This window comes from Eschscholzia californica, unplaced genomic scaffold, assembly GCF_041429995.1.
Source record: "Eschscholzia californica isolate CP2 unplaced genomic scaffold, dmEscCali1.0.p SCAF_2, whole genome shotgun sequence".
In the NCBI taxonomy this organism is placed as follows: domain Eukaryota; kingdom Viridiplantae; phylum Streptophyta; class Magnoliopsida; order Ranunculales; family Papaveraceae; genus Eschscholzia; species Eschscholzia californica.
Window position 1 is genome coordinate 31,871,070 of NW_028238309.1, and position 20,953 is coordinate 31,892,022.

At 40.1% G+C, this 20,953-nt stretch overlaps 1 protein-coding gene across 1 annotated transcript; it reads left to right on the top strand.

Annotated features, from left to right (window-relative positions):
* Positions 1-330: 330 nt before the first annotated feature.
* Positions 331-6,385, top strand: LOC147557417 (E3 ubiquitin-protein ligase DA2L-like). The gene is made up of 8 exons (XM_086658279.1): positions 331-1,306; positions 1,485-1,536; positions 1,615-1,660; positions 1,752-1,833; positions 1,940-2,096; positions 2,183-2,285; positions 4,410-4,476; positions 5,398-6,385. Exons 1-8 carry the CDS (start codon positions 1,115-1,117, stop codon positions 6,025-6,027), a joined length of 1,329 nt encoding a protein of 442 aa, XP_086514405.1. The 5' UTR covers positions 331-1,114; the 3' UTR covers positions 6,028-6,385.
* Positions 6,386-20,953: the final 14,568 nt, after the last annotated feature.

A 20,953-nucleotide genomic window follows, 5' to 3' on the forward strand; every position in this document is an offset into this window, starting at 1 on the left:
ACCTTATAGTCCACACTATTCTGAGACCAATGACTTTAGAGCCAAGTATGATCCTAGTATGTACGGTGGGAGTTATTATCAAGAGTTTTCATTTGATTATACTTGTGAGCCTTATTATGAAGAGACTGTTGAAGATAGATCTCAATCAGAGTCTTGTGAGCCCTGCTTAAGGTTTCAAACTTGTCAATTTGAGACCTTGCTTAAGGTCTCGGACACTACAAGCTAGGTCTCAGATTTGAAGAAACAAAGAAGAAGAAACTCTTGCAACAAACCCTCAGTCAGGTCTTCGACCCTTGCATGAAACCCTCACAACTAGGTCTCAGAGGCGTCACGAGCAAGTTCAGATCTTTAGGGTCCAAAGCCGTGGGTTCTTCTTGCAAGATTTTCGAGGATAGAGAAAGAAGAAGAGACAAAGAAGAAAAGAAGTCAAGGGGGTGCACTCGGAGGCCCCAAGAACCGTTTTGGGTCCGTATGGGAGGCGCCTATAGATGGAGGTCCAAAGAGTAATTTGGATTGCCGCTATAAGACAAAAGAAGGTGCGCCGGTAGACCCTCCCGGCCGACAAAAGAAAGACAAAGGCGGATTGGGTCTTGGACGAACTTTGATTCTAGAAAGACAGATGCTGGTCTATGATTTTAGAGAGAGAGAGAGTTTTGGCTAATATAAATGCTTATGTTGTAATTGTTTTTACTCGGAAGAATCTTTCGATCACCAATTATTTCTCCATTTTTTTTTCTCGTATCTTCCTCCATTTTTAGATCGATTCTGTTTTCTTTGATGTTGATTTCCAACTTCGGGCAAGTTATGCGATCTTTGAGTGTTTAAATTAAAAGATTTAGTCATTTGAAAGTTAGGGTTCTTTTTTGGAATTTGGAAGGTACGTGTTTAAGGTCGGAAATAGAGGAATTAGGTTTAAGTTATCTGTTCTTCGAATTTAAATTGGCGTTTGAGTGTCCTCAAGAACTTAGGGTTAGTATGGTAAACAATTTTGTTCTATTTCGGTGTAGCTTTTGATATGATTTAGAGAGAGAAAATTAGGGTTTGAAGATATGGTGGTTTGATGATCTGTTCTCAGTGATATAGATATAGAAGGGGAAGGTTAGCTTTAGCTGTAATGGGAAATAAGTTGGGTAGGCGGCGGCAGGTGGTGGATGAGAAGTATACTAGGCCACAAGGATTATATCAACACAAAGATGTGGATCATAAGAAGTTGAGGAAACTAATTATTGACTCTAAGCTGGCACCTTGTTATCCTGGTGATGAAGAATCTTCTTTTGATCTTGAAGAGTGCCCTATTTGCTTCCTTGTTAGTAACTCAATGACCCTTTTCTACTTTCTAGTTTTCATTATATTTGTAATTCCAATTTTCACTTAAGATTTAGGCTTTATGTATGAGTTTGGGTTTCTTCTGGTTTTGCCCTTGGTATGTTATCATCATTTTTAGACTATAACCGGATAATTATTTCGTTTTCATGTTCTTTTAGTATTATCCAAGTCTCAACCGCTCAAGATGTTGCACCAAAGGCATTTGCACAGGTTCAGGAATAATCTCCCTTATCGAATTGTAGCATTCTATTTATGTATTGGACTGCTCTGAAAATGTGATTTTTGCAGAGTGTTTTTTGCAGATGAAACCTCCTCATTCAACTCGTCCAACACAGTATGTCAATTTATTTGTTGTTTGAATAACAAAAGATTTTCTGGGTCAAATTTGTAGTTTCTAATACCAACAAGGTGTTTGTTTCTACAAGGTGCCCATTTTGTAAAACCTCGAATTATGCTGTGGAGTATCGTGGTATGAGGTCCAAAGAGGAGAAGGGGATCGAACAAGTTGTAAGATATGCTCTCTGAGATATTTTTTTATTCTTTTCTTTTCCGGAAATGACAGAAGTTTTGTGGTGGTGTTGTGGGCTCAGACTTGTATTTGTCAATTTTGCAGGAAGAACAGAGAGTTATAGAAGCAAAACTAAGGATGCAAAAACAGGAACTTCAGGATGACGAAGAGAGAATGCAAAGAAGAAAGAATTTCAATTTATTGAGCACAACTCTGACAGGGGAGGCCGAATGTACGGATTTACCAAGTAGTTCACTGGCAGGTTTGTCTTACTCGGAACTCATTTCTTCGTGTACTAATGTTCGTTTTTTCTAACTTCTCATCTTATTGCTCAACTGCTTTTTGCAGCTCCATCTTTCAGATCTGCTGTGGGATGTGATGAGATTGTCACTACTCAAAACTTAATCACTTGTCCAGTAAGTAGACAACCTTCACGCTCTAGGCAAAACAGGTATGTTATGACTTCTCATTCGTTACCCATTGACGATTTTTCCCTTGGATATACCTCGTACATGTGTTTAGGTGTAACAATTATATCAGTTCGTCGTTCCAATGTGAAGTTGAAGTAGTCCTATTGGGAATCTCTCATGTAGTTTATGGTATTCTGTGCTATGAGGATGGCTGATGCTATTAAAGTCGTTGTGGTTGTTACGTGCGGTCTGTAATGGAGAAGGGGGTCTAACTATTGCTTAAGTTTTAGATGGTGTATGATCTACATTTTATGAAAATGCTTTTATCGCTTTGGACTCTTGGAAATAAACAATAGGATAGAATGTTCAAAATTTATAATGTTAACTTAGGAAAAATAATTAATATTAGAAAATGCAAGGGTGGGGAAATTAAAGGTAGCAAAGAAATAAAACAATGAAATATAAAATGTGAAAAACGATGTGTATGCTTATAAATTGAAAAAGAAGGAAGATTGAATTTGAGACTGGCTACTGCATGTATTTGAGTGGGCAATCAAATTAAAAGAGTGGTATTGTAGTAGGATTCTGGGGGATCTAAAATTAGATCCTAAATATCACTATGTATGAAGGAAGCTCCATTGAGTTGGTAAGGGCAAAACTGTGCGAAGTTTGATATGAATGTAAGTAGGAGTTTCGAGTAAAACTAGACTGACTTAAGGAAAATGTGGCCCATAATATCCAGGGTCACATCATTTTTATTTTATGAACGTGGTGTAGGACAATTCACCATTCTCTGCTTGTATTAAGAGCCAGGCTTATGAGGTCTCCAAGTTCGATTAGTTTCCTTCTGATTTAGTCAATTCAGATTGTAGAATACGTAACGCTGGTACCAATTGATGCACTATTTTCTGATTCAGTGCTGGAATTAGGAGACCCTAGGTGCTTACACAATTTTGAGAAGGGTAATCAAACTTATGTAAAATGGAATCTTGTCTTTATATTTCTAATTTCTTGTCATATTGTGCTTTAATATGGCAAAAGACATTTTGGATCTTGTTTTTCCTAGTAGCTGTTAATGTTAAACATAAATGGTTGATGTGATGATGTATTCGTACAATTAATACTAGCCTATTAAGTCTATTCCTTTTTACCTATGCTTGAGAAATGATGATCAGTATTTGTGTGTGTGTGTGTGTGTGTTTTGTAATAATCTGTAAATGTCATCGAAGACCAAGAGAATAAGTTTTTCTTCCTACCATCAATATCTAGGCTATGCAGCTTCATGTTCATGTATATTCAGCTCTAGTACTGTCTAAAATAGGTCTATTATAGTAATTACAATCAAACAGTATAGCATCTCTAATTGATTTATTTGGTCTATGTATGTGCATCACATTGTAACTCTACTGAGAAAAATAATTAGAATGCTCCAGACTGATACTTTTGTGATTTAAGCTTTTCGTAGAGCTTAAAGTTAGGTCTATTCATTTCTTGTTGCTGTGTCCTGTGGCTGTCGAGATTTGGGCTCTCTTTTTGAGATCCTTAAAAGGTAGTTGGGGTAACCCCACGGACGTGGCCACTTTGGGGAGTTTGCCTCGTAATATCTTTTAGTGCATCTGGAACTCGATAAATAAGGCAACTTTTAAGGCAGATCAATAGCTTCTAATGGCAGTTTTCACTCAATTAAAAAAACTTTATTCTTGTGGTCAAGAGGAAACGGATGGAGTAGACTCTATCTTTTTATGATTTCACGGTCGCTTAGGAAGCCATGTTGGTAACGATGTTGAATGTAGTTTTCGACTTAGGCTCGGGTAGCGGAGGATGCTTTGGGTCCTGACTTTTTGTTCTTTGGGCTCCTAATCGGCTAGCCTGGCTGATCATGGACTTCATTCCTCTTTAAGGCACTTGTGCAATAATTCTTTTGGCTTATTTTTAATTGAAGTTTCAGAAAAAAAAAAAAAAGAGTTAGGTCTATTCAGTTATTTGGTTTGTCATATTTTTCTGGTGACATTTCAAACTCTGCCTGGTTATATGTTTTCGCGGATTCCTTTTACATTCATCCAGTGCTCTACTACATATGGTTTTATTTCAATTTTTCTGAGCTTTTAGCATGGTCCAAGTTTCATGTTTTAATGAAAGTTAACTGAATCTGGCTATATATACAGGGAAAATCAACTTGACCTAGATCTTGAGGATATTATGGTGATGGAAGCGATCTGGCTTTCCATTCAGGTGATTTCAAGACAGATTTTAATTCTTCATAGGGATTAATTAAAAAAATGTGTTGCTTTCATTCTTATTTTTCTTGAAGGGTTGGACTAAAACCCCCTGAGTCTGCATCATGTTGTTACTTCTGATCTTTCTTCATGGACTTGGTTTTTTGTTTCGGCCTTGGTTTTGTTTGATGCTTTCTTTTCTATTTCATTTTTGTGTTGTGTCTTTCGCAATGTAAGGCCAGACTTACTATGCGGTGATAGGTACTGATGTATAACTTAAGTAGCTCAAAATTAAGGATGGATTAACATTGTATTTAAACAGCATCGAGATGTCAGTTGTTTCACTTATCATTGAGCATTTACTGCACATAAGGTAAGATTATAGAGAATAGCAAGAAAGTAATAAATGTCCCCATCATGAATAGTGTGGACCATCTTCTATAGGCAACATGAGTAATGGACCCTCATAGTTGACATGGAAGTGTTCGGGCTTACTTTGTTCAGTCTATCGTTCCCCACTTCAACAAATTTCTGACGATTGATTATACCTAAATTCTTACGGTTCATATCTCTGTCTCCGTATTTTGTTGACATTTTGCTCTTACATTCCGTGTATTTTGTGCGTTTCTGTGTCCTCCATAAGTGTTACTGTGAAAGCAAAAATTTTTTTTTTTTTTAACACAGTAGTTGTTTACCCTCTATGGGACTTCGTTTTCGTAAATACCCCAACTGCTGTGATTATGTGTAAACAATGTGATCAGTTTTGGTATATTCCTGTTTGTTACTTTACTAATAGTCTAAGCATCAAAGTATTTGTCTGAGAATACAGCTAGATAATTTCAAGGCTGATTTTTTATTCCGATGCCTATATATGTGTGGTTTGTGATCCTTCATCTGACTGAAGCTTTTTTGAACTTTTGAATATGAAATATCATAGGAGAATGACGTACAGAAGAATTTACTTCATGGTGATACTGCTCCACCTGAACCCTCAGTGACAGAGTTCCGTTCCTTAACTCCAGCCGTACTCCCATTGGCAGGAATAGTGGCAGGACCATCATCATCATCATCTCCTTCTGGTGGTCTAGCTTGTGCAATTGCTGCCCTGGCTGAGCGTCAGCATTTGGACAGCGGCTCGTCTAATGATCCTGAGAATAAACACTCATCATCTTTTGACATGCTTCCAAACTATGGGGGTCCGTCTGCTGATCCTGTAGTGATCCACGGAGTCCAGGGTCATAACATCCCAGATAACTGGATTGAGGTTTCACCAGATAGTGGGAGAGCATTATCTTTCCGAGGAGAGGAAGGAGAATGGGGTGGGATGGATCATGGATCTGAGGTGGCTGAAGCAGGCACCAGCTATGCGAGCTCTGACGTAGCTGTGGATGTAGGGGGAGCTGGAATGTCAATAACACTACCTGATGACATTGACGGTGATCAGACCCGATCACACATCACGAGATCTATTGTACCTGAAAGTTTTGAGGAACAGATGATGCTGGCTATGGCTGTATCACTGGCAGAAGCTCGTGCCAGGCCAAATGCAGGAGTTGCGTGGCTTTAGCTCCTTCCAATTCTCTCATTTTCTGTATACCAGTGTAAGGAAAGATAAAATAGGAAGTGTCTGAGTTCTACCTTGTTGTAAGGTTGACGAGTGATGAGACTGCGCAATAATCTTCAATCATATGTATGTGTTTCTGGTCGCAAGGTTTAGAGCTTTATCTCGTTTGTTACTCAGAAGAGCATTTTCTAGTAGCTGTGTTTGTTTGTTGTACAGAGGTAACATTTTTGTTATAACCAACAGAAGATGCTAAGCGCAGTTTGTCATATAATGGGATTTCCTTTATAATGGGATTTCCTCTAGGGAGACTGAAGTTGAGAAAGTGTTTGATAATTTTCGTATACAAACTTAGATACAATAATGTTTTGGTTGAGCCAGTTATCTTTATTTAGTATGATCATTAATTTCTTAGGATAGAAGAAAAAAAGCCAAAAGTACCACTCAATTAAGGTTGTGTTTAATATTAGCGTGTGTTTGATATCTCCCATTTACATTGAAATAAAAGAATTTTTATGGAAATAGGTATTTTCACCGTTTGATATGAAGTGTAATTCTATGGTTTTAATTCCCTAGGGAATCTATTTTCATGAAATAGTCAATTTTTAATTCCTTGCTCTCCCTCGGAATTAGTTTCCGTGGAAAGTCAAAAAATCAAAATAAAAATATTTTAATATATTCGGATACTTGAAACCTAATATTTATCTTCATATATGTTCAAAATGACATTTTTACCCATAAAATTTAGCAAAATAAATTTTTACTTATACACTGGGCAAATGACGTTTTTGTCCTTCTTACCAAATGACAATGTTTACAAAGTTGTCAAAATAACATTTTGGATTTTTATAGCCAAAATTACGTTTTTATCCTTTTATAATATCAAATTGACATTTTACCCTTATGTTAAAATGACATTTTTACCCTCGTATAATATCAAAATGACATTTTTACCCTTAAATTAGTAAAGTGAAACAAGGTTAAATAATACAACATAGGAGTAAAAATATAATTTTGAAAATATAAGGGTATAAATGTAATTTAGATAACATTGAGGACAATGTTAGTTTTAAGTTTGGGGATAGGGTATGACCTTTTAGCCATGACCATGGGTTTCAAAAGACAAGAGGGTTCAATAATTCGACCAAATTTGAAAATTTTTTGGGTAGATTTGATATGACTTTAGTGGTATGCTTAAGTATGTTGATGCATGTGTTTCAATTTTGGTGAATGTTATGCATGTTCTTAGTCTTTTTTATGAATGTCAAGTCCTTTAGCGTTTGTTGTCTGATCATGTGAGTAGCATCTTAAGGAAAAAGGAACATTTCTGAGGGACCTAGAATAGTCATTAGTGGAGACTTAAACCCATGTGAGATATCTGAGCCTTTATATTATTTTCGAGTGTACTCTTCTGTGCTAACTCCGAGTAGAATGAAGAGCTACTCAACCTCGTAACTTTTAAAAGAGCTTAGACGATCTCATGAGCTCAACTTTCTTAGCCACTAGGAGTGACATCAGGATAGCGACCTTACTCTTGTAGTCCATGAAACCCGATAATAGTGTCAACTTTAGGTAGACGGATACTCCACCATCTATTCATCATCTTACTCCCAAGAATGAAGACATGATAGTTGTAGAAAGAAGAATGTGAAACAAAGTGAGAATGAAGAAAAAGTTGATTGTTTAGAATACTAGTGTTAGTGTTCTTGTTTTGTTATGAAAAAAAAGTGAAAAAAAAATAAAAAAAAAAAGTGAAAAGAAAAAAAATTGAGTTTATGTGTTATTTTGTGTTTTTATGTGTAATTGTTAAGAGAATAAAGTATTCAAAGCAAAAAAGCTAAGTTTAGAAGTTGTTTGAACGTTCTTTTTATTGAAGGCGTCGACATTCTCGGGATCTCATCACTTCCATCTTATTACTTGTATCCGTTGATCTTTAAGAAACATTGTTAGAGGATAGATTGGATGAGAAGGGTGAGTGAGCTTCCCCACTCCATTTTAGTGTCTATTTCCATTCTTTAGAGATCATTTCGTTCTAAAACATTTTATCCTCATATGTTTTGTATGTGTTGAGTTTCACTTTTATTCCATGCTCACACTTTAGAGTGAACCCATTGTTATCCATTTTTGAGTGATTTCGTGTTTTTGAGTGTATGACCGTGAGGCAAAAGTCGAGGCGATATCTACAAAGATAGGAATCGAGGTTTTGCAACTTTGGACTTAGATGATGCTCATTATGATTGGACGCTCACATTTTAGGATGAGACTACTAGTGAGGAGACTTTTAGCATTTATATGCGTTTATCGACTTTGATTCGTTTGTTTAGCATGCTTGAATGTGTCATTTGTGGTCGTTATCTTATTTAGATCGATGTTGAACTCTTTTGTGTCTTTGGAATCTTGAATTTTGTGGGTATATTCACTGGAAACCCTCACGAGACGACACTCGTCCACTAGGGGTAACCTAGGGCTTTAACGGCTTGTTGCATACGCTAAATGCAACCGGGATTCCTCCGGAAGTGAGTTAGGATTTTACTTTATTGTTTCGTTTTGTTTATTTGCTCGAGGACTAGCAAATTCTAAGTTTGGGGATGTTTGATGTGGCGTTAAAATGCCACATTTGGATCGCTTAACTTCGATGAGTTAGTTCTTTTCGTATTTTATTTCTAATTATTTATAAGTTTTTCTTGGTAGGTACATTATTTGGAGTTTGACGCTTTATTCGGAATGAAACGGAACATTTATCACTATTTCATCTCATGTGGAAGAGATCGGAAGGAAAGAGCACCAGAGAGTTTTTGGCCATTTTGGGAAAATCAGAGGTTAAATTACAAGACGATTTCATGATGAACCCAACGGCGAAAACAGAAGTCGAATCGGAGTTCGGACGAAGAAATTGTGGAAGAAAGAAGTTGAAGGTCATTTTGGCCTTTTCTGAAAATTAGAGGAAGTAGAGACAAAGTTAAAAGCACTCACTTGAGTTCTAAATTAAAATCAAAGCCAAAGCCAAGGCCCGGTCCAAAAGCCCAAGAGTTCAAATATAAGGGACAAATGAAGAAATTTGTAGGCACCGCCACTTGGTAACTTGAGGTTTTGGAGGTTTCTAGGCTTTGGGCTGCCTTTAGAAAAGAATAGAAGACAAGTCTGAGCTTGGGACTTCATCTTCTACATGGGAAACTAGGGTTTGAGAAAAGAGGGCAAAAAGAGTTAGAGGGAGAAAAAGGAGAAGGTTAGTCGCCGGCCAAGCTTAGGCCGGCTAACACATTAGCCGACCAAGCTTCGACCGGCGTTACCAAGGTGAAGAACATTAGCAGCTCCAAGAACCACAGATCGAGTCTCCATTGATAGAGCCCGGGAACAGCAACAGGGACACCAGCAACAGCTAGCTCGGCAGCAAGAACAGGGTTGTGTTCTTCAAGCACGAAGAGCAAGTCGGGACAGAGAAGACAACTCGGGTCTCCTACACGAGCAGCAGCTTGGGACGAAGAAGAAGGAGGTAGCAGCTCGGTTCATCACCAACCAGCACGAAAACCAGCTCGGGACGCGACCACAGCAGCTCGGGACGGTGTTTTGCAACTCAGCAGCAACACGACACAGCTTGGTTCAAGTTCTCTTGGCCGGAAATTGTTGATCTTTGTCGGATTCGGTTGTAGTGATTCCGACCATTATTTTGGTCGGAAAGTTTAGGGGTTTTACTTGATTCATCATTGCCTTGCTTCCTTTGAGTTCTATTTGTGCTTTAGTGTTGATTTTATAGAGAGAAAAAGCTTGGTTTAAAGCTTTCATGGTGGATTGTTATTGAAAGGAAGAAGACAGCTCTGTTGTTAAGGGGAGGTCAAGTTCGGTTGAGAGGACACCTAATTGTATTATATTAAAGGGACTCCTGCATTCTTTTATAGGGAGATCGACAGCACTTCAGCACATATATTTCCCGTCGATCTTAGTCTCGCGCCTCATCGGAATAGGGAGATTCTCACCTTAACTCGTGTCTTTCTTTATTTTCTTTCCGTTTATTATGTGTTCCACCATGTCTAGCTAGCTTTTGTATTCGGATACTCGTGAAGCATGTTTTGATGTGATAAATGAATTTTATTGTTTTTAATTATAACATCTTCCAGATTTTAGACCATTCATGTTTTAGAATTCGAGTAATATAAAGAGTTCGTTGACCAATCCAAGTAAATAGGTGAAGTTAACTAACTTTTGATGCTTATAAGATTATTAGTACTAGTCACTATCAATTTTGTGGATCGAAGCAAGGAGCAGAAAAGCGGAGCAGAGCAGAGAAGCAGAGCTGAACAGAGGAATCTCACTTTTCCAAACAGAATATTCCATCATAACGGAGGTTGTCATGCATAAACTCCTTTTTTTCATGCTGATTTAACCGGGAGCCAATTTTCGACATCAGCAATACATAAGAGTGATGGTTTGAACGTAGAGAGTTGACTAGTAACAAACTGGCATATAAGTGGATTGGATCCATTATAAGTAAGACCAATTAGTTCAGAGGAGTCCGAATAAGAGATAAACACATCCGGACCTTAAAGAAGCTCCCCGGAAGGCTTTAGGTTGGCCGGCCATGTGATGGCCGACCTTAGCAAGGGGCCGGCCCTTACATGGCCGGTTAGGCCCTAAGTGGACCGACCAAGGAAGCCCATGAAGGGCTATGTTGGCCGGCCACACTAAGGAACCCTAAAAGGGTATTTTTGGAAACATCTTATAATTAGGCTTTAATAATCCTAGTTTGGGTCAAATACCTTTTCTAGGGATTTCTATATAAGGACCTAATTGGACATCCTAAAAAAAGGGAGAATAGAATAACTCAAAAGAGCTCTCAGAGAGAAAGAGAGATATAACTGAAAGAGTTCAGAATATATATCTCAGAGAGAGAGACAGAAAAGGAGTTTCTCAATTATCTAGTCAAGAAGAAGGAGTTCTTCATCTCAACCTTCAAGAAGGTCCTAGCTGACTGAAAGGAGTAAATTCAAGTTATACACTCGGTATCTCAAGTAGAGGAGCAACAATTGGGGCTCTTATCTTCCGAATACTGGTCGGGATTTAGTTCGTGGGAAAGCGATTAAAGGTAATTTTCTTTATATTCTAGTTCATTGATATGTTCATGTATAGATCCTGGTAGTTTAGTGTTAAACATAGATATGTTAGATCCTGGTAGTCTAGTATGTATTAGATACCTACGAAACCCTCAGTATGTGGGCAGAACCAGGTACACGAACAGCAAAATCATAGTCCTCGGATTAAAGGGAGGGACGAACGAAAAGGAATCTATCCTTATAAACCTTAGAGATATTCGGAGCAGAGAAGAATGGATCGAAACGAGAAGAAAAATAATGCCAGCACCGATCACTGGACTTAAAGGAAAAAATCTTATCAAAAGCATAGAGGCTCGCTTTCTCACCCTGATGAAGGCAGAAGAAGAAAAACGCCATGATAGTCATCACGGCATTGGGGCTCAGTTGGAAGAGTTACACCCCATAATGGTTCAGCAGTTCAACAAGAAAGAGCGAGAAAGGAACCACCAACCCCAGGTTGAAGAAGATCTCGTACACACCAACGCGACGGTCATCAGTAAGACAAATCTTGTCCTCAGGCGAGGGAAGAAGAAGCTCGACAGTAGCCGGAATCGCATGACTAGCTCGAAGAATGTGGATGTCTTCTTGAGTCATCCGACTTGTGAAACGATTTTGACTGGAGAAATCAGGGGCAGGAGGAGGAGTCGCCATTCTCTTTTAGAGACAGAAAAGAAGAAAATCACAACTCAAGAAGCGAAGAACTGACTAGACGAAGAAAGTACAGAAGAGGATACGGGCAAATCAAGAGGCTTAAATAGAACCAACTTAGGGGTTCGAACTAACGCACGCTGGGCTAGTAGGAGAAGGAAGCGTGGCAATAATCAGTCGGCGTTAGGAAACCCTAACATCCCTTTAAACTTCGACCAGCGTCATTGATGGTTCAAGTTACTCGGCAGATGGCAGAACGATTAAAGAACTTTAGGAAGAACGATCGTCCCCCACTCCCAAGGAACCAAGCGTCCACGGTAGCTGTCATACACAGTAACCTCAAAGGATCACGCGTGATCAGAAGATCAGATTTGTGACGTCATAAAGATCGCGCATGGAGAAGAGATTAATTACTCGGGCAAAAGTGGAAACGTGTCTCAAGAAGAGGAACCACGCGTCCAACAGTTTAAGGTAGACAAAACTCAAGACAGCTCTGGCCAAAAGTAGATGTATAAAAAGCAAGCTTACTACCGACAACCCCCACCAGCTCAGCACAAGCCAGCCCGGGGAAGCCCAGCTCTTGAAAATCGACAAAAAGACCGAGCACTACGAAATAGCCGAGGTTCAGGTAAGGCCCAAAAAGTTTCACGAAACAGCTCTGGGACAGGTATTACTCTCGACTTTACGTCTTCAAATAAAGTATAAACACACGAGTTACTTCTACTCCTTAGTCTCTTTACTTTCAACTAAGGAGTGGCGGGACTCATGATGATGCACAAAATGTCCAGACGTTGACTAACGTCTAAAGAGCCAAGATCAGATCTAAAGTCTGTTGGATCGACTCGACTTAAGGCAGCAGGATAACTAAATACCTAATGGTCCACCACATTTACCCCTAACTGGGAGGTCGGCCAGAAGAAACCAGCTCTGCACAAAACGCCCTTGACATGGATAGATCAGCCCTGGGGTCTCAAAGGGAAAAGGGGGGTCTCCACAGGTTCAGCCCATATCTTAAGCCCAAAACTGGAGAGATATCAGCGCTGCGCGACCTAAAGACTTAATCCCGAACTTTCTTGAAAGATCTCAGTTGGCCGCATATCTTGAAGTGTTTAAGCCCGATTGAACTCCACGTATCTAAAGGAGAATACTTCCCCTTTAGAGTCTATCCCTCTGACAAGATATGTACAAAGTATCATTGAACCTAGGAACTTTTTCTTATCAAAGATCCGGATAGACTCAAAGAGAAACCCTATATACGCTAAAGAGGAAACTTCCCTTACGGTTTGACGGCAGCCGCCTCACCACCGCCACTAATTACAGTTGGCCTAACTTCGCCTATAAAAGGCCCCCCACATCGTCCTTTACAGGACACGATCTCTTCACCCCGAAAAGATCACCCTATACTCAGAGTTCCCATAACACGCCCCCCAAAAGGATTGATCAATATTCATTCTTTTACTGCTAAGAGCACCCTGACTGTCTTGAGCGTTGGAACAGTTTTCGAACCCTTCACAGGTTTTTCCCTCTCGGGAACAGGCGAACAGGAGCAAGGAGCATGGAGCTAGGAGCAAGGAGCTGGAGCGGGAAGCAAGGAGCTGGAACATAGAAACAGAGCAGAGAACCAGGGCTGAACAGAGGAATCTCTCCTCTCACAACAAAATATACCATCATAACGGAGGTTGTCATGCATCAACTCCCTTTTTCATGCTGATTTAAAGGGAGGCCAATTTTCGACATCAGCAAGGGGCATAACCCAGACTTAGGAATTATTCGAAAGCATTTATACAGGGCTAATTTGGGCTTTATTTTGCAGAAGGAATTAGTAAGACTAGGTCATGATAGAATAGGTCTAAATTGTTATTATTCTTGCAGGGACGATCATTTGGAGCATGCGTAATAAGTTAAGAGAATAACATTAGTAAGCATAGGGTTAACCGTAACACATGCCTGTTTCGTAAGTTTTGCATGTGTAGAAGAAAGCAGAAATACGAATAAACAAAAAAATAATAATAAATCAACATGCGAGGGCTCAAGGAGACACAATAGGTCAGAAGAAAGCAAAGAGATAAATTTTTTTAAGGAAGTCTATTATAGAAGAAATTACAATCGAAGACACCCTTAACTATCTCTTTTATCGGAAAAGCACCCATCAAACAGGTAACAAGTATGAATTCAAACAGAGGCCTCATCTCGAGTCTCCAATGGAAACAGGAGCTAAAAAGAAATATCGAAAAATGTTAGTGAAGAAAAGGTTTCTGAGTATTGGGAAATTAAAGAGCGGAAGTAAGCTATTTATAGTGGAAGAAGAAAGCTAAAAGACTCTCAACAGACGGAGGTCATTTAGGCAAGGAAGTGGAAGCACCTCGGGAACACTCGAAGTCATAATGACTATGAGGTACTCATGGCTCGAGACTGATCAAGCCGGAGAAGATATTAGCGGGACTTGAGAAAACACGCTAGTCTCTCCACTCGTTGAACACCACGTGTCCACGCATTGCGACAGAACTGCCGTGTGTAGATACCCAAAGATTAATGTCAGAAAACCTGCGGTCATAGGATCAAATCCGTGAAGTCACAAAATCACGCATGGAAAGAAAATCAACTGTTCAGGCTGAAATCGCGACGTGTCACGGAAGAATAAACCACGTGTCCATCAGCTCAAGCAAACATCGCTTGAATCAGTTCTGACAAAAGAAGTTTTGAAGAAGAACTTCACCAGCGCAGTTAGCATCTCCAAACAGCTCGATACAAATTAACTCATAAATGCGCAGCTCTGGCACCAAAAAAAATACCAAGTTTTACGAAACAGATGTGGTTCAGGTAAACCCCCTGACTTCAAGGTCTTCAATGTTTAAAAAACACGAGTTACTTCTACTCACTCCCCAGTCTCATTCTTTTCGACTAAGGAGTGGCGGGACTCATAATGATGCATAAAATGTCTAGACGTTGACTAACGCCTGAAGAATCAAGATCAGATCTGAAGCCCACTGGGTCAACCCGGCTTGAGGTACAGGACAGCTGAATCCTCGATGATTCGCCACATATTCCCCTAACAGAGAGGTCGGCTAGAAGAAACTAACCCTGTGACGCCCTCAACATGTACGGGTCAGCCCTGGGGTCTCTAAAGAAATGAGGGGGGTCCACGTAGATTCGGTCATGCCTTACGCCCAGAACAGGGAAGGGAGAAGGGAACCAACAACCTACGGACTTAATACTGAAATATCTACAGAGATTTCAGTCAGTTACGGATCTCGAAGTGTTTAAGAAAGTTTGGACTTCACGCGTTTAAGGGAGGAAAATTCTCGCGTAAGATCTATCACATCGACAGGATATCTATGAAAGATCCTTGAACTTCAGAACTTTCATCTATCCCAGATCCAAGATAAACATAAAGGGAAAACTTCCCTCCAGGGAAATCACCGCCGCCTCTTAAGCCTATAAAAGGGCCCCTACATCGTCCTTCACAAAACACGATATCTAAACACTAGAAGATCACAATTAACTGTGAGTTCTCATAACTCGCCCCCAAAAGGATCGATCAAGATTCATTCTTTTACTGCAAAGAACACCCTAACTGTCTTGAGCGTCGGAACGGTTTTCGAACCCTTTGCAGGTCCCCCCCTCTCAGGAACCGACGAACAGGAGCTTGGAGATCAGGAGCTTGGAAATCAGGAGCTTGGAGGACGAGAATCAGAAGTTGGAGCAAGGAGCAGGAACAAGGAACAGAGAGCAAGAGCAAGGAGACGAAGCACCAGAGCTGAAAGTAGGAACAAACGCAGGAATCTTACCAAACGTAACAGAATATACCATCATAACGGAGGCTGTTGCAAAAAACTTGGTCTTTCTTTTGATCGTTGAACAACTCCTTGGTCTTTTGATCGTGGTGCTGCTTCGGAAAGTGTCGCAAAAAACCTGGGCGAGCTTTTCAAAAGACTCGATTGATCTAGGCGCCAGCGCCGGATACCACGCCTGTGCTGGACCCTTTCAATATGGTGGCGAAAACCACACACCATACGTTTCGGTTGGTTGTGTAGAGGTTCATTACTGAAGTATAATTGTTAATGAACACTCCTGGATCTTCCAGACCGTAATAATGTTCAAGTGTTGGACACTTGTAATTCTTTGGCTTTTTCGACTCCAGTATCTCGGCTGAGAGGGGGTTGGTGGATTACTACTTTTCCCGATGATTTCTCCCTCTCCTTCTCTCGGGTGAGCTCCGCCACTTGATGTAGGAGCACCTCACAGACAGTCGGGTCGTCCGTACATCCTTCGCCGATCCCTTTGGCCTTGGGGACGTATGGTCGGTTCGCATCTAGTGCTCCATATTCATCCAAGATGTTTTCCATGTGCATCTAATCGCTAGGTTGTAGCTCTATAGCTCCGGATGAAAATACATTGCCTGGTGATGTGACACGAAAATGTCACATTTGGAGAGCCTAACTTAGACTAATTAGTCATTTTCGAGTGTTATCAATAATATTTTATGCGTTTTTGTTGTTTAGGTACCATATTTGGAGCTAAACATGGAATTCGGAATAAAGGGGACGAATTATCAATATCATTTCATGTGCCCAAAATGAGAGAAAAAGACTTCAAGCAAATCATATGAGAAGAGGAGTCAAAGACGAGCCCAACGGTGAAATCGGAAGTCAATTCCGAGTTCGGACGGGGAATTTGTGAAAGAAAGAAGTCGAGGTTCGGTCTTAAAACAAGGATTCTATGAAGGCACCCTCCTTTGGTTATAATTCTAGAAGGCACCCTCTTGATTTCCAAGTGAAGTCTAAAACCCAAGCCCAAAGAAGATGAAAGAAGGAAGAGATTTTGGAGGCACCCAATGGACTCAAGTTTGAGTCAAAGTCAAGGTTGACTAAGTCTAGGGTTTGAGTCAAATACACTATTCATCTTCTTCCTTCTTTATTCTAACAATACACAAACTTGGGAGGAGGAGAGAGAAAGCTTGGGTTTTCTAGGGTTTATCATCTTCTTCACCACCAAAAGCAAGAGAGGGTTTGAAGGAGTAAGAGAGAAAGAGAGAGAAGGAGTGGTGCCGGCCAACTTGGCCGGCACCATGGAGGGCACGGGTTGGATGGCACCATGGCCGGCACGGGACAGCAGCTCGGGACAGCACACAACAGCAGCCCGAGCTGCATCCTATAAGGTAGAGCACCGGAGCAGCTCTCGGCACGGGCAGAGACGTGCACAGCAGCAGCTCCGGCACGGCAGGGGCGTGCACAGCAGCAGCTGCGGGCATAGGCAGGGACGTGCACAGCAGCAGCTGCCGGCACAGGCTGAAGCCTTCACGGGACGCGTCCGCAACTTCACGGGACAGCAGCTCTTGGCTCGGGCAGGAGCTATTTTGGCCGGATCTTCTTGGTGTTTGGCCGGATTTTTCTTATCTTGGCCGGACTTTTTATGAGTTTTCCGGCAACTTTCTTGACTCAAAACCATAAGGCTTTTACTCCCCATGTCTTGATTTATCTTCCCATGTAGTTTGATTTGATTTTGGGTGAAAAATCTTTAGAAAGAGAAAGCTTGGTGAAGCTTTAATGCTGGATGTTCTTGAGATGGAGAAGATGATGATGGGTGCTATGGGGAAATCTGATTTTTACTCGGGGACACCCAAAGTTCACAGTTAAAGGGAAATCCAGAAAATTGCTATGGGGAGATCGACTATACTTAGAGACTCATTTTTCTCGACGAACCTAGCCTCGAGCCACATCGAAAAAGGGGGATTTCTCTTATCATTTCTTTTCATTTATTACTTATTCACCATGTTAGCTAAATCAAGTGTGTCGATTATATGAGATGAAATGTGATGAATTTGTGATTATGTTTAATATGATTTGATGTTTTGATTATGAATTGATGTTCATTTGATTCGATTATCGTTTTGATCGTATTTTCATGTGTCTTGTCAAGCACTTCGCATAGTTAATAGACGAAACGAGGTATTCGATATCGATAGTAGTCTAAGTCACAATTTCATGTGTCTTGTCATGCACTTCACATAGTTAGGCGACTAGACGACACTTTCGATGACTCGGAATTAACCGATTTAGACGTTTGTTTGACTAAGTATGATCTCCGGATATACGTAGTACTTAGAGACATCTACTTTAGGAGTCGAATATCGATTGTACTTCGACACATTAAATCAGGACTACACATAGTCGTAGGTTTATCATTATGGATTCCCGGACTTCGACACCTCTCTCACTTATTTGTTGCCCGGATCGAGTCTTACCGTCTCCCGCCTCTTGTTCCTTCGACTCTTCTCTCGAATCTCTCTCGCCCGTTTACTTTGTTTAGTTTAGTTTATTTTACTTGTTTGCTTTATTCTCTTATCACCTTATTCGATCAAACCCCCATTTATCTTTGTTTCCTTTCCCTTTTTAGTCTAAGTGAGCTTGTAATATCTAGACCGAGGGATAAGACCCTTCGATATCCAAACTACCTTCCTATCCTTGGATCGATCCCGGCTTTGCCGGATTACTACTTGATACCTCCGCTTGGGTGTGCAACCTTTTCGGGTGCATCACCTGGCGAGAAAAGTCTCTGGGTGTGCATCCTGATTGCTTCTTTTCTCTCCTCTGGTGCTCTATTCTTCCTGGACGCTTCGACCTAGCAGAGGCTTTCTTGTAATTGTTTCACCTCTTAATTTCTTCATGAGTCTTCAACTTTGAGCTGCTCAAGCTCGGTCGTGAGGTCCACCACGCTGGGAAGTATGTTATGGCATCCGCGAGGGGTGTGTTCGTCTGAAGACATGTCTACCTGAAGGGCTTAAGGAAACAGTTAGATTTTGAAAAGGTAGTGAAGAGAACTTGGGTTACCGAATTGATGATTTTGTTGGAGAGATGCCCTCCTTCTAGCGCCACATGCTGATGTCAAAAAATGGCCTTCCGTTGTATCAGCAGGAACCAGGGAGTTGATGGATGACAACCTCTGTTATGATTGTATATTCCGTTATGTGAGATGAGATTCCGTCGGGTGTTCCTACTTCCAACTCTGGTTATCTGCTTCCTTGCTCCAGCTCCTCGGTCCTTACTCCTTGCTCCAGTTCCTATGTAACACCCCAAATCCCAAATCTCAAGCTAACCTCTTTGAAATCAAAGATTTGAGACCTTCAAACTGGATCCACGAGCAACGCCTACCATGATTGCACAATCAATACCTAAAAAATAAAATAGCTGGGTTAAAACCCAACTGTAGTAGATTTCCTCAAACCTAAGTCTCGGGTAGGCAAGCTCAATCCCCAATCAAGGAAACATTGCATTGATATTCATTATTGACGTTATCTGAAATTTCACGTGACAACTAACATAATACAGCGAGATTTACCTCATACATGTAGAAACTAACAATCTATATTCTTGATTATTAGGCTTTCAATGTCCTCGCATTCTAATCCAATACTTACTCTCATAATACAACAATCTTTCTCCTTTTCAATAGATATAAAAAGACCACGCTTTTAACCAAGATACACCTTTATAGAACCTAAACTTGACAATTTAGTCGACAAAAGAATATGCCAAAAGGCACAATAATCGAACCCTCGTCGAATGATATGGCAAGTTGGTGTCCACGTTGTATAAGAGTGTGGTCCACAAGGTTACCCTTGTGTTAGTGCCGACCCCATACGCTCCATACCTAGATCGCATCCGGTAGAGAGGGTCGAACCAACCACAAAACTTCCACAATCCTCCACCAACACCATCGCATCACACTCACAATAGCATCATACAACAAACATAAGTTGAATGAGAGTGTGGTCCACAAGGTCATCCATTGTGTTAGTGCCGATCCCACACGCTCCATACCTAGATCGCATCCGGTAGAGAGGGCTGAAACAACCACATAAACTCATACAACCCTTCATCAACTACATCACATCACACACATAATGGAATCATATAAAAAACATAAGTTGAATGAGAGTGTGGTCCACAAGTTCATCCATTGTGTTAGCGCCGACCCCATACGCTTCATACCTAGATGGCATCCGGTAGAGAGGGTCGATCCAACCACATAAACTCATACAACTCTCCATCAACTCCATCACATCACACACCCATAATAGCATCACACACCCATAATAGCATCACACCACAAACATTGGCTCTAATAAAGAATTACAACAAGTTCACCAAACCATTCAAGCCAACAACACATGACAAGTCAAAATGGATGATGCTCATAATAGATTCTCACGTGGATCACAACCTTAAACAAACAAATAACAATAGTAGTTAAAAAATATAGACTCACCAATATAAGGTATCATCTATCTAAGAAATACATCGCTTAAAGAATAGAAACCATGTGAATTATCTCAATCAATTCGCTCATTGGAGATTGTCTCAACACCTAGTACGAAAATTATTATAACTCCTCACTCAGAACTCCAATTAATGCACCATTTAAACCAATATAAAGTAGAAAAATAGACCTTTTCAACCATACAAGATACATACTGAGATTCATTATCAATCAATACCAGATTTAATTTTAATCTAGACCGAAATACAGTAGGGGCTGTTCTGCCACCTCGTACGAAAACTACTATAACTCTTCGCTCGGAACTCCAATTAACACACGGTTTGAATCAATAGAAAGTACACAAACAGGCCTTTCCAAAAATATAAGATACACATCTAGATTTATTATCTATCAATACCATATTTAATTTTAATCTAGATCGAAATACTGTAGGGACTGTTCTGACACCTCGTATGAAAACTATTATAACTCCTCACTCAGAACTCCAAATAATTCACCGTTTGAACCACTAGAAAGTAGACAAACATACCTTTCCAACCATATAAGATACACAACGAGATTCATCATCAATCAATACCAGATTCAATTTTTATCTACACCAAAATATTATCCTCTATAAATGTTTTCTGGAATTCAAGATAGAACAAATAACTAGATCATTCAATCATTCTTTATAGAACTTATGTGATTAACAATGCTAAACCTATCATGGAATAAATTGAAAAAGCCTACAAAAGAATTAGGAGATAAGAAATCTACCTTTTTTGCCTTTGATGACATCAAGACCACAATCATGTCTCGTTCTCTCTGTAGAGAACTCCATCTCTACCTCTTTTCTTCTTTATTCATTCTTCCTTCACTAAGGAGTGGCTTGTTGAAGATTAAAAAGATATACCAACTATATCATAACAATAAAT

Coding starts and splice junctions, on each gene's coding strand:
- LOC147557417 (XM_086658279.1), top strand. CDS start 1,115: ATGGGAAATAAGTTGGGTAGGCGGCGGCAGGTGGTGGATGAGAAGTAT. Junction 1,661..1,751: donor CATTCAACTCGTCCAACACA/GTATGTCAATTT, acceptor TGTTTCTACAAG/GTGCCCATTTTGTAAAACCT. Junction 1,834..1,939: donor AGAAGGGGATCGAACAAGTT/GTAAGATATGCT, acceptor TCAATTTTGCAG/GAAGAACAGAGAGTTATAGA.